This window comes from Pyrus communis, chromosome 6 (assembly GCF_041283825.1).
Source record: "Pyrus communis isolate YQ-2024b chromosome 6, ASM4128382v1, whole genome shotgun sequence".
Taxonomy (NCBI): domain Eukaryota; kingdom Viridiplantae; phylum Streptophyta; class Magnoliopsida; order Rosales; family Rosaceae; genus Pyrus; species Pyrus communis.
In genome coordinates this window covers 24,113,880-24,127,503 of record NC_142570.1, presented here as the reverse complement: position 1 = coordinate 24,127,503, position 13,624 = coordinate 24,113,880, and the positions used below count along the sequence as shown (strand labels likewise).

At 36.5% G+C, this 13,624-nt stretch overlaps 2 protein-coding genes across 2 annotated transcripts; both read right to left on the bottom strand.

Moving 5' to 3' along the window:
- Positions 1-55: 55 nt before the first annotated feature.
- Positions 56-3,702, bottom strand: LOC137710531 (catalase isozyme 1). Its single transcript, XM_068449575.2, has 8 exons — positions 3,535-3,702; positions 3,252-3,348; positions 2,218-2,495; positions 1,051-1,827; positions 778-867; positions 478-545; positions 305-398; positions 56-205 (listed from the first exon to the last, which is right to left on the bottom strand). Exons 1-8 carry the CDS (start codon positions 3,547-3,549, stop codon positions 146-148), a joined length of 1,479 nt encoding a protein of 492 aa, XP_068305676.2. The 5' UTR covers positions 3,550-3,702; the 3' UTR covers positions 56-145.
- A 3,410-nt stretch (positions 3,703-7,112) lies between these two features.
- LOC137709784 (uncharacterized) lies at positions 7,113-9,294 on the bottom strand. Its single transcript, XM_068448768.2, has 4 exons — positions 9,085-9,294; positions 7,792-8,536; positions 7,609-7,692; positions 7,113-7,498 (listed from the first exon to the last, which is right to left on the bottom strand). The coding sequence occupies exons 2-4, from the start codon at positions 8,486-8,488 to the stop codon at positions 7,452-7,454; spliced, it is 828 nt and encodes a 275-aa protein (XP_068304869.2). The 5' UTR covers positions 8,489-8,536; positions 9,085-9,294; the 3' UTR covers positions 7,113-7,451.
- Positions 9,295-13,624: the final 4,330 nt, after the last annotated feature.

Genomic DNA, 13,624 nt, shown 5'->3' with positions numbered 1-13,624 from the left:
GTTTTTTTTTATTTTTACATGCAAAATTTAGTATGACAGTATCACAACACAAGGATAAACCAATTTAACATTTGATTTCTCTCCTCCCACATTTTCCTTTCACTATGTCTTCTCGAAACTCAAACATCTTGCATTGGCATCGCCCTCAAATGCTTGGCCTCACGTTCAGACGAGATGCCAGTTTTTGACCAAAGGATCGTTCAGCCTGCATTTCAATTACCACCAGCACACATCATATTCCAGTACGAAATCACATCCAATATACCAATTCACAAATGCGAATACTTTGCACGTATGCACTCACCTGAGACCAGTACGAGATCCAAATGCTGCGAATTTCATAGGTGACACGAGGGTCGGATAGGGCATCAACCCATCGGTGGAGGAATCGCTCTTGCCTGCAATGAACATTTAGATTATGAACATGACGTTTAAATACAATTACTTCCACATAGAGACATTATAGGGTTGACAGACCTGTCGGGTGCCCAAGATCTGTATCTCTCTCCGGGTTGCTTGAAGTTGTTCTCCTTGTCAATGACGCACTGCATATCCAACAAAACCAACATACGCAAATTAAACGCAAAGTTGCTACATGAATCATGATGTGCAGCACACCAAAAGGATTCAGAAATGCAACAAGCATTCATGCATGTATCTAACTTTTTACATTCCAAGTGCTTTCAAGTTTCAAGTAAAAAGAAAAACACAGAAAACAAGAACATGGGAAAACTAAGGGAAATTTAAATGAATTCTTCTACATTGATACAAACTGACCTTCTCACGCTTTCCAGTGCAAATATTAGAAGGAATTGGGAAGGTCTCAGCATGGCGAGCAGGATCATACCTTGATGGGAAGTAGTTAACCTACAGAAAACAGTATGGCATCTGAGCAGAGAAAATTTGATGAACAAACAAGTGAAAATTTAAGCACATGTCTGAATCTTTAGCAATGCAAGTGTAAAAAGGCACAGACATTCAATAAGCGTCAGCAATTGAGGGAAAAAGTGGTATCGTACTTGGAAAAGAAATTCAAAAGAGCAAAAGTACCTCCTCATCTCTGTGCATGAAATTCATAAATCCTTCATGGTGATTGTTGTGATGAGAACACTTGGGAGCATTAACTGGGAGCTGCAGATAGTTCGGGCCAAGACGGTGCCTCTGAGTATCAGAATAGGAGAAGATTCGAGTTTGGAGCAACTTATCATCTGAATAGTAGACACCAGGGACAACAATGGCAGGGCAGAAAGCAAGTTGTTCATTCTCTGCAAAGAAGTTATCAATGTTCTTATTCAGCACCAAACGGCCAACCGGCTGCAGGGGAAGAACATCTTCAGGCCAGGTCTTAGTAACATCAAGTGGGTCAAAGTCAAATCTATCTTCATGATCAGGATCAATTGTCTGAATAAAAAGTTTCCATTCCGGGTAGTTGCCAGCTGCGATGGAGTCATAGAGATCCTTGGTAGCGTGGCTGTGATTAGCTCCTCCAACCTTAATAGCCTCATCCTCCAACAAACACTTGACTCCACAAGTGGGTTTCCAATGAAATTTCACGTAGTGTGCCTTCCCGGCCTTACTGATAAGAGTATAGGTGTTAACACCAGACCCTTCCATGTGCCTGTAATCTTGTGGAACTCCCAGGTCATCCAATAGGAAGGTGAACATGTGCAGGCTTTCTGGATGGTGGGAGAAGAAGTCAAGGATCCTCCAATTCTCTTGGATGTGGGACTTAGGGTTCGGTTTTAGAGCATGGATCATGTCCGGGAATTTCATTCCATCACGGACAAAAAAGACGGGGAAATTGTTTCCCACCAAGTCAAAATTACCCTGTTTAAGAAAAATAAAGTCACAGCATGAGCAAAGAAAGGAATGCATGTATAAACAAACAACAACATTAGGACCAAATGATTTCCAAGAGTTAATAATAGTTAATAATAATGTTACAAAGAAATCAACAATCTGCAGAATCAAAACAAAATTTAAAAAATAAAAGAAAAGAAAAGGAAGAATGCCATATTTCATGGAAGTCACAAGACTACTGGCTTCAGTTAATTAAATATGACTGAAGTATTTGTCACTGGAGCTGTGACTAGAGATACCACTGCGTATTTTTAACTATAAATATGCTGTTGAATATAATTACGATCATCGACATGTCAAAACTCAACTATCATTATCCAGAGGTCATAAAACATCAATAAGCCATTGAAACCTCACCTCCCTGGTGTAAAACTTCACTGCAAAACCACGAGGATCCCTCAGGGTTTCAGGGCTGCCACGCTCATGGATAACAGTGGAGAAACGCACAATGACAGGTGTCTGAACTCCAGGGGCTCGAAGGAAGTCAGCACATGAAAGGTGAGAAATATCATGGGTGACCTCAAAGAAACCTTTTGCACTGGCTCCCCTAGCATGGACAACACGCTCTGGGATCCGTTCTCTATCAAAATTGGCGAGTTTCTCCACCAGATGGTAGTCCTCAAGCAGAATTGGCCCTGACAAATAGACAAAGAATTAAATTCTTAACTGCATCTACTCAACTCGACATAATCAACCATCCCGATTACATGCAAAAGATGTGATAAGAATGAAACTAGCGGTTATACATTTTATAAAGTATGTCAAATATAGATGACTGCTCTCCCTTGTAAAGATAGTAACTTTTATTTAGTTTCAGGCAACCAGACGATCAAAAAATCCATCTTGACAACCCGAGAAGCAATGAAAAAAAGGGACCCGCAAGAATTCATTGAAAACCAACAGACTGAGAACTATAATTGAGAAATTTAAACATAAATGTCAAATAGGTAAAGTTCTAACTTCAAATACAAACTATATAAATAAGTAAATATATACATATATATATATATATATATATATATATATATCTCAAAAACAACAAGAGTTTCAAAATAGTAATCATCTTCGACTTGGTAATGATACAAACATCCAAAAAGTCATCTTGCAGCTCACAATAACACATAGATAGAATATCGAAACTTTCTCGTAAGCCATATATATGTGCGCGTGTGTGTACACAGATACACACACACAATATATATATATATATATATGCATACACAGATAACAGCATCAAAACATGATTATGATTATTCACAAGGTGCTTGAAAAGCGATGTGCGACTAAAAAAACACAAAAATGTAAAACTTTAATGCAAAATTGCAATTGAAAATCCGTCAAAAGAAAATAAATAAATAGATAAATCAAAAGTGGATTAAGAATTAAATCACCTCTGGGTCCAACAGTCAGAGAAGAGTTGTTGTTCCAAACTGGAGCACCGGAATTGGTGGTCCAGAACGGGGAATTGAAAGCACTTGAAGGGCGGTGCTGCAACAACACACAAAAACAAACCAATCCAAATCCATTAGAGAGGGCTCTGTTTGGTTGCCAAGAAAATAAACAAGAAAAGTAATTCAACAAGAAAATCAAACCTTAAATAAATCAAATTAAGAGCATAAACAAGTAAAAAGGAAAAAAATCCCAGAAAGATTAAGATTAAGATTAGAGTATTACCCTGTAAGGATCCATGGAGGAAGGTCAGGTTAGAGAGATAGCTTGATGGAGAAGGCAAGAGGAGAGCAGAGGAAATGAAAGCAAATTTGGGGGATTTATAAACGCTGAGTTTCGGCTTTGGGTATGGGCCGTGGGCGTGGCTCAATCTTTTGTGTGAAATTACCATTTTCCGCTCTTAGCCTCACGTTATTTTTATCCACACGCACAGCTGGAAGTTCACTACGTATCTTCTCCAATTTATCGTCACGAGTCGGAATGATTATCGCCAAGTCCTTTGAAACGGAATTTTGGTGCATTTGCATGGCAAAATTATAAATATTAGACAAGGTTTATGTGTGGTTTATTCAATTCAATAATAAATATATAAAATAAAATAAAAAAGTGTGCCTATATGCTAAAATTGGTGTGTGAAAAATTGGTTTCTTTTTACATGTACAACATCATTTTCCTCTTCTTTCAGTTAGAGTTTATCACATATCAAGTTACATGAGTTTCTCTATTTTTAGTTTTCTTTCTATAATAGAACACATTTTGAAACATTGATGGGTGATTATGAGTTTTGTTAATATATAAACTTTGTTTCTGATCTGATTCATCTAAAAATCACCATAGTCAAGTTAATCGACCACGACACCATTGTTGTCCCTCTTACTTAAGCTCAAATTCTCTAGTTTATAGGATTGTTTTGCATGTAGTCCAACATTCGAGCTAACATGGTTTTGGCTTTTCATTCATGAGTTATGGTTTGAAACTCCATTCTTCCGTAAATTCTTGCAATAGTTTTGAACCTTTCCACTCTCCTTAATAATACTAATAACTTAAAAATATATATAGTATTGTCTCATCAAAGAAAATCAACCTAATTTCACAAATTTTGTACCAACATCATTGGAGAAGAAGACATTTGGGTTTGTCTCTCGATTTTATCTTCGCTTAAAGAAGCTCTTAGCATGGAGTGTGATTAGAGATTAAATTTCTACATTCTCTAAATCTAGTTAAAAGCTCATTCAAAAGTTCATTGGATATGCTTGTAGTCTTAGAACATCTTCAATTGTGTAAGGACATGTGCAAAAATTAGCTCTAATGGTGTAAGCAGTTGAGTATGTAAAATTTTGCTTATTCCCTCAAAGTAGGCAAAATAGGGCTCCACATATATTTTCATAATAAAAATGGAGAAAGATGACATAACTAAAAGATAAAAATAAATATTATAGATGAAAGAAATATAATTTTGCCATTTAGTTCGCCTTATCATTGAAGTGAAACTTTTTCTAGAAGACAATTGTCAATTGAGCAGGCAACATGCTACATTAGTCTTTATAAAACATTTTTGCCTAGTTTTGATATCTCATTGGAGATTAATAATGTGGGCTTCGGTAAAATCTTTTCGAAGCAAAACTACATATAAAAACATACCGAAACAAGAAAAAGAGTGCCGCATATGCTACAATATCGACTTAAAAAAAAACAATGAATCAACACTTTATTTATTTTTATTTTTTTTAAGTACAACGATATATTTTATATTAAGAGAGGATGAAGTTCAACTAAGTCACACAATGAGCAACCTAATTTGGTATTGAATTCGCCATCTAAGAGATTCAAACATAAAACCTCACACTTACAAATGAAGATGAATACCACTAAACCGTAATATTGAATGGCAAATCAACACATTATTAAATTCAAATATAAATATAGGGTTGGTTCGGTATGGGATACCGAACTGAAAATGGCATATCAAGTCCCAAACTGACTATTTTCGGGATGGAAATCTGTGGACCGATCCCAAACCAAAATTTCGGAATTCCCGAAATATTTTCAGTATTTCGGGATTTCCCAAAACCGAACCTGAAATCATCTGAACCTGCATTAAAATTTTAAAATTTAAAACCCCAATTTAAAATAAGAAACAGTGGTGAATCGATGAAAATTGAAGGTCAAAAGAGAGAGATAGAGTGCAGAGATAGTCAAACCTTTGTCTTTCTCCTGACCTGAGCCCCCAATTCGAAACCCTAAGCCCCAATTTGAAACCCTAACCTTGATTTGAAACCCCACACATATAGAGAATCGATGGAGAGAATCAGAGGTGGGGATGAAGCAATGAGGTGTGATGGTGGCCAAAGTGGAGAGAGTTGGTCGGAGTCTAATTGTGAGAGGATGGGTAGGTCTTCGAATTTGAGAGGAGAGACAGAAAGAGTCTGAGATTTTGGCGAAGGCAGAGATGGAGACTTTGGCGAAGGCAAAGATGGGAGAGACATTTTGTCTAAAGAGTCTGAGTCTTTAGACATCTTTCTGCAAACTTTCCTTATTTTAATAGTATACAATAGGCTATGTTTGCAGTTTGCTTGATAGTAATTTAGACAGCACACAACAGTCATGTGCTTTTCTGCACACTTTGATATTGCAGTTTGCTTTTCTGTTTGTTCTTTGGTAGCGTGGGAAGTACGAACCAAAAGCAAAAGGAAAAGAAGATTTCGGGATTTCAGGATTATCGAAAAATGAAATCTGAAAACCAATCCCATATCGAATATTTAGGTATTTTTGGATACAGTATTACCAAAGCTCGAGATAATTTCGATTTGGGTTTAGAATTTTTTCGGTTTAGTTTGGGATTTTTGAGAATTTTTTCGGTTTAGTTTGGGATTTTTGAGAATTTTTCCAGCCCTATATAAATACATAAGTCCACCCAACATACAATTGGGTACAAGCGCAAAATCATTCAAACGACAAGAACTAATATTAGCGTGCAGGTATGCGATATATTGCGAAACGTCGCTGATATTTTGTATGGTAATTGCAAAAAGACAGAGATCGAGGTGGAAAAAAATAATGTGAATAATTGAGAACGTCATGCATTCATCCTTCCTTATCCTAGTTTTGGTGTTTTGCTAACATCTATGCACAACCACTGATGCCGGTGACATTGCCCACTCCTACGTCGCCACGTATACCAAGAACACCTTGAAACGTGTGCTCTTTGTAACTGCACAATGACTGTCCGATTCCGGGATAAACTAGATATCCTCGTATTGGACTCTGTTAGCTTAATCTAGGACAGAATCCATTCATAATTCTAAAAATCTTAAACAAAATTGATTATTAACAAATAGATTAAAAATAAACACAATAACCAAATTAGCAAACTGACAACGCAAAAACTAAATGGGCCTACACAGTTACCAAAAAACTCCCAAAAAATAATGTTAGAAAAGTAGTGTGTGAAAGCTGCCCTATACTGCCAATATGCTGATAAGGTTGGAATGGGCCGTGAGGTAAGACTAGCCACAAGCGCCTGTGCCTCTCTCGCCCACACCAATTTTGCTACATCAAACACCCACCAGAAAAAATCACACTTTCGTGGCCCTTGCTTCGCTACAGAAGCTCATTTAGATTTTTCTTCTTTTTATTGGTCTATAATTAAACAACTATTGTCCAATTTAAACTCTCAATATCTCGTGTAGTAATTGTCATTCTCACGTGTATAGAATGTGTGACGTTTCTTTTTTGATACAAGCGATACTGGAGAATGATATTTAAATAAAAACCTCAAAACAAGAATAAACGCTCTTAATCACTTGACATACAAGTCTCTCTGCCCGTGAGATTTCTAGTTTATCATTATATAAAAAATTGTTTGTCTAAAACATCAAACCTAACCAAAACTGAAGCAAAGCATTACAACCTCTTCTGCCGTAGAAAAGACACCAAAAATGTGAAAACAAAGGTACATGTAGTCTGAACAATTTCGGTGCAGTGACGAATTGAATTGAGATAGTACACAGGTAAGAGTAAAACCCTACCTATTGCTCTTGTTGGAGAAAACGCCATGAGTGACATATTGCAATAGATGAGCCAGCGTCAGTTTCTCGATATGAACTTCACAGCTAACGATACAAATGTGTTTTGAATGCTTTTCACTTCCCCAATATATTTAGAGCCTTCATCTTTTGGATCTCTTTTGCTGCATAATATGCATTGATTACTAGAAGTTATTTAATTAAAAAAATCAAAGGGAGGATCCGAGAGCAAGCATTAAACTGTGAATCATAGCACACATTTGTATAGGATTACCTTCCTCAACTGATAGCTGCATTGATCTTTTCTCTAGCTCAATGGCATGTCTGCTAAGCTCGGATGAAGGTAAACAACGAAGCACTGATAACACATTCAGAACAAAGAGATTTTCAGTCCTGGAAACATTTAGTAGAGCAAAATTTTATCTTAAAAAGGCATTGCCAGAAGACAGTGACATACTGTGGAGATATTCGCTCTGATCAGACTCGTCAAAGTGTTTCAAGAGGTTCTGCAGATGTAGAAACCGTTCTGTCCTTTCCTCATCACGGTTCCTCTCAGAAAGAACTGATTGGGGAACTTCAGATTCAGGAGTAAATCTAAGGTGCTTGGAATGAGCAGCTGGAAGGCCATTACTAGACTTTCTAAGAAAATTGGGAACTGGTGGTCTATTAGGTGAGAATTTAATCGGAGAAGCCCAATGCGTTGGTGAAAATGCAGGGATACAAGATGGCTCTAACTCTTGCTTCTTGTTTCTTTCTTTAGGTAGGTCTGGCTGCTTTTGCGAACAATGTCGTTTGAAATTTAGACAATCTTCCTTAACACCTTGAGCTCTTCGCTTTCCTAGCTCCGAATCTAACTTCTTCACAACCCCACCATGCATGAGATGATCACTTGGATCGCTGATTCTCGTGAACTGGTGGCAAGGAGGGCTCCGTGCAAACTCAGGGCTGAGTATCTTAGTTCCAGAAACCTTAATTGGATCTGCGAGCAGCCGTCCTAGAAAAGAATTCTCAGGATAACTAGGCGTACAGCTTCTATTATCGTTCTGTACATCTCTCAACGCCACCTTTTTTACCGGTAATGTGGATTGCTTATGGCACACAGATGAACCAAGCACACTGTTGGCCAGTGCATTGTTGCTGAGATTCGAGTTCATTATTCGAAGGACCAGCAGAACCAACTTGGCTTGGAATTAAGGTTCTGGCTGCAGAGGCATTACATAAAAATGAAGGATGAAATCAATACCTGCATCCTTGTTGCAGATATTACTATCAAGCTACAACACAGTATCTTAAGCTAAGGTTTTCAGATGCCCTTTGTGTATAAGACTAAAACAATTATTATAGGGGCAACTGCAACATTTTCAGCATGGAAGCAACAATCTATGCTGAATTTGTAAATTCCGTCCATAACGAAAGTAATCTCAAACTTACAAGATTCACTTTCTGCAATCAAATAATAAAACTATATTTCAACAATTCAAATTCACTAATTACTCACTAGAAAACCAAAATCGATGAGCCCGCAAGTCCGATTTAGATATGTAAACAATTCGAACGAAAGAGGAACTCATGTCGCAATTCTATGGACTAAACTGAGAGCAACAGTATCACAATCACTACAGATCTGAGCTGGGTAACACTCCAAGAGCCATAAGAAATTAAGTTGAACAAGATTCAATCATTTGATTAAGTAACACATATCTGCCATCTCTGTGAGAGAGAGAGAGAGAGAGAGAGAGTATTGGATTACCGCTGGAGGTGAAGAAGTTGGAGCTATGGAGATCTGCAACTGCAAGTGGTATGGGCAATGGATCTCACTCTCAGGCTTGGCTCAGGAAAGGAGAGAGTTCAAAACAGGAAAACTGGCTCCAAAGGTGGAGGTCAAAACGTTTAAAATTTGATTAAATATACGAGGGACCACGCTGTGCCGAAAGAGCCACTGCCCAGCCTCCGCTGTGACTCAACCCCTCCTTTTGACAACTGTCTTCTTATTTAACCTAATTTTAACTCTTGATTTTTTCAAGGGTGATGCTAGAGACCATCAACTTGAATTATCCTTTTCTTACGCCCGTGTTCTCATGTTTGCGGTGCCTCACGTGGACAAATTTTCATTGTGACAGGAACACAAGTGGTACATCACGTGTTTTAATAGAAGTGGTGAAAATTTTATTTTTTAAGTTATTAACTTTTTATTACACGTATCTTATCATTTGTATAGTAACACGTAGTATACCACCCCATGTATCGATCACATTGAAAAATTTCTTCCTGATGACCCAGGAGTTGGGCACCTCCACTCAATAGAGTTGGCGGGCTTATCAAGCCAAGTAAGGCCCAATGAGGATTCCACTAGCCCAAGTGGCAGAAGGTCGAGCATATGACATTAGCCTAAAAGGGTCTGATAAGGCAACATCTAGCTGAATACTCCAACCTACCAGCCAATTCGATTCACATTTGGAGACAAAAAGAGATAAATTTTTATGAGTAGGTCTATTGGATCGAGTTCGAAGTGATTATCAGTGACGTGATCAAAGTGAAACAATATGAGCATGAGTCTACATATGATTTCATTGCCTGATTCAAGAGGTTGAAGATGGAGCGTAATTTCAACTTATCTAACCAGCAAAGCATAGCTATTGCTCATAAGGCATTGAGTACCCTCTCAACAAGAAATTTGATGATGTTACCTTTTATGACCTCCAAGATACAGTGGTAGCAACTAGCAACTACTAAGTACTCATCCACCAGATAGAGCATGGATGTTTGTATGACCCTAAAGGGATTGGGGAATAAGAATACGATGCTGCTTTTGCCAAGATTGATATGAAAAATCCATTTGTTTTGGGAAGCACGGTTACATCTAAAATTTTGTACTATATTGTTTACAAACCATTTTTGTGAGAGATCAACCATATGTAGTTCCAATTCGAATTTTGGAGCGGCATTGTGTCATTTGAGATTTGACGCGTGACTTTGTGCCATTTTAGATTAATTTGGTAATTTTGAGAATTAATGGGAACTTTTGAGATTTGACGTGTGACTTTGTGCCATTTTGGATCAATGATATCTTCCTCTTAAAACCCATTTTATCGCTTGTAGGTATAATGTCTTTGGCGTGTCAACTGGTGTCCAAATTTGATTGGCACTTCCAAAAGTCATCTGTGTCTTAAAGTTTCTAAAGGATATCTCACAAATTTGTAGTTAATAGACACAATCAAAAGCTTGTGTGCATTAAGTCTATTAATAATGTACGACAACCTCAATTATTAATTTGATTAAGACTCAACTTTCTTTCTAAATACATCTCATATACTTCTCTGAACTTATTTGAAAGACATTAAACTTGACAATTATAACGTTTTAGCAATGCATACGCCATAAGAATACAAGTAAATCAGTTAGGCTTTATATCTTCTCCAAGATGTAAACGTTGTTATTCCAATGTAGTTAAATCCTTGCATGGTTTGGTCAAATAATAGACAAGAAAAACTGGTTTAAAATGTTGAGAATAGGACCTCTTTTGCTGGCTTCTGTCTAAAGTGGGAGATGGTGAGTGCCGGGCCACCAACCATCCCTCCTTATTTTACTCATCCCTCCAAGAATTTCTGATTCCATTTACTGCATCAGCCTTCGTCACCATTTTAGAATCACCCCCCATCCCCCACTGATTCTCTCAAATCTCTTTTTCTATTTTTTTTTAATTTAAATTATTATTATTATTTTTTGCTACTTAGATTGGGGGATGTCACTTTACTTTTCTGATCGTGTGGGCTAATATGTGCTTTGGGTTCTGTATGGTTCATAAATTAATCGAGGAATTTCTATTTATACTAAGATCATCTTCAATTCTTACATTAAAATTTAAAATTTAGGTTTAAACTAACCCAATTATTTTCCAATGGGTTGGCCTAAAGTAAGTTTTAAAACTTAAAATTTGAGCACATTTAACCTAGAATCCGGCGAAGTTAAAATGTTGGCCCACCTTATGTACGTGGACACACCCATAAAAGTGGTGGTCGCAGCAAGGTGACGTGTCCAACACATGAGACGCATGAGGGCTGACAGGAAGTTGGGCCTGCCCATGAAGAAAATGTCGGCCACCCAAAACGAGCCCAACGGCTCAATGGTAAAAAAAAAAAGAAAATGCCGGATCGTTATATTTCGATCCAATGATTTCAATTATTGGATCGTTGGTTGATCCAACTGTCCATATTCAAACCTATTTAATTGTTAAATACATTAAATCCAATGACTGAGATCAAATATGATCAAATCTAATGGTAAAAAAAAAAAAGAGATTTAACAGCTCAAAATTAAATCTAACGGATGAAACAATTAAAAAAGTATTTAAATCAAAATTTATCAAAACTCTATAAATACATGATTCATGGGGTCAGTTTAGTGAATCTTTCAACTTTTCTCAGAATCTACATAAATTTTATTCAAAACAAAAAGTTACCGGAAAAATGAATTTAGCCTAAATTCATTATTTAATAATTTCGAACTAAAATCTTAAACCAAAACTATTGGAGCAAAAAAATATTGTTTTTGGGTTAAAACCTAAATTTTCTGGATTAAAAATTTTAGGTTTTAACCCAAGGGTTAGAGAGGGTCTAAGGGGGTAAGGAGGATTTGGCCTAACCCTTAAATTGATTTCGAACTCGGAAGTCGAATCTAAGATTTATCATTTAAGTGAAATAGAATGTAACTAGACCGTTATATTATGTGGCATTGATTTAAATACCATAGAAGGTGAAAGTAATGAAGGTCCATTCGAAGCTAGGAAGGGTAATGATAAAACATATTCAAAAAGAAGTAATTCCGGTTCTTTATATGGAGAAAGAAACTAAAGAATTGACACTAATATTGAAACTTCATACACCTATTTCCAAATTGTATATTCGTTCTTTTCACCAGAAGTTTCATCCAGCTCCTCTTGTTAATCAACTACAAGAGGGTCAGGGCAGGTTTTGAGAATGGAGTAAGATTCTCTCCCCTCTTTTTTTTCTTTTCCTTTCATTTCCTTCTATTTGAACAGTCACGGTTAAGTCACGTCAACATCTTATATTAATATTTTATAGAAAGATAAAGACAAAATAGAGAATGTGAGAGGAGGAGATGGAAGAGGATGGAAAAAGGAGAATTGTGAGAGCAGACGTGTATATACAATAGGGAACATGATTTTTTTTTTTTAATTTTTCACACTTTTATTTAATTATGTCCATTACTACTGTTTGATTTACTCGACTAGAAATGAAGGGGTATTAGAAGGTAAATTGAGTGTGTGAAAATCACCTTCTATATAATATAAAAAGGGTGGTGCTATTAACATACCTCTTTTTACCTCTTACGCACCCTCTCAAATTTTGGCCTCAGATCAAATAAATTGAAAATGATTAAATAATATAAATTTATTTGAAAAGATCATACAAATTGAAAAAGATTTAGGAAATTGCTATTAGTACTCCAAAAATCTCATTTGACACTCTAAACTTTTATAATTAGAAAGAAAAATACACTTGTGAAGAGTATAGAATGAAATTTTTGAAGTGCTAATAACAGTTTTCAAGATTTATCCTCAGATCAAATAAATTGAAAAATATCAAGTCCAAAGCATTACAAAATACTGAAAATTCCTCACATAATGTATATTTGACGAATTTCGGTCGTCACGAGGTGTGTCGTCTATTAAAAACAATATAAAAAGTTACAAGAAAAGTTATTTAATTTCCACAACTAGACAAGTTTTTCTTTGGTACTCCAACCCACCAGCCAATTAGATTCATGCACTTGGAGACAAATGGAGAGGGATTCCTGTGAGCAGTTCTATTGGATTGAGCTCGAAGTGATTATCAGTGATATGACTGAAGTGAAACAATACAAGCATGAGTCTATAGAGAATTTCATTGCCTGATTCAAGAGGTTGAAGATGAAGTGTAATTTCATCTTGTCCAACTAGTAGAGCATAACTATTGCTCATAAGGAATTGAGTACCCCTCTCAACTGGTTAAGGAGAAGCAACATAGCAAACATTCATCCAAAATTCATTTCTGTGAGACCAAAGTACTCATCCACCACCATCAGATAGTACTATGGACGTTTGCGTGACCCCAACGGGATTGGGGAATAGGAATACGAAGTTGCTCTTGCCGAGATTGATCTTTAAAATTCATTTGTTTCGGATGAACAATTGTATTTAAAATTTTGTACCATATTGCTTACATACTATCTTTGTGAGATATCAAACCACATGCAGTAATAATTTAAATTTTAGATTAACTTTGTGCCGT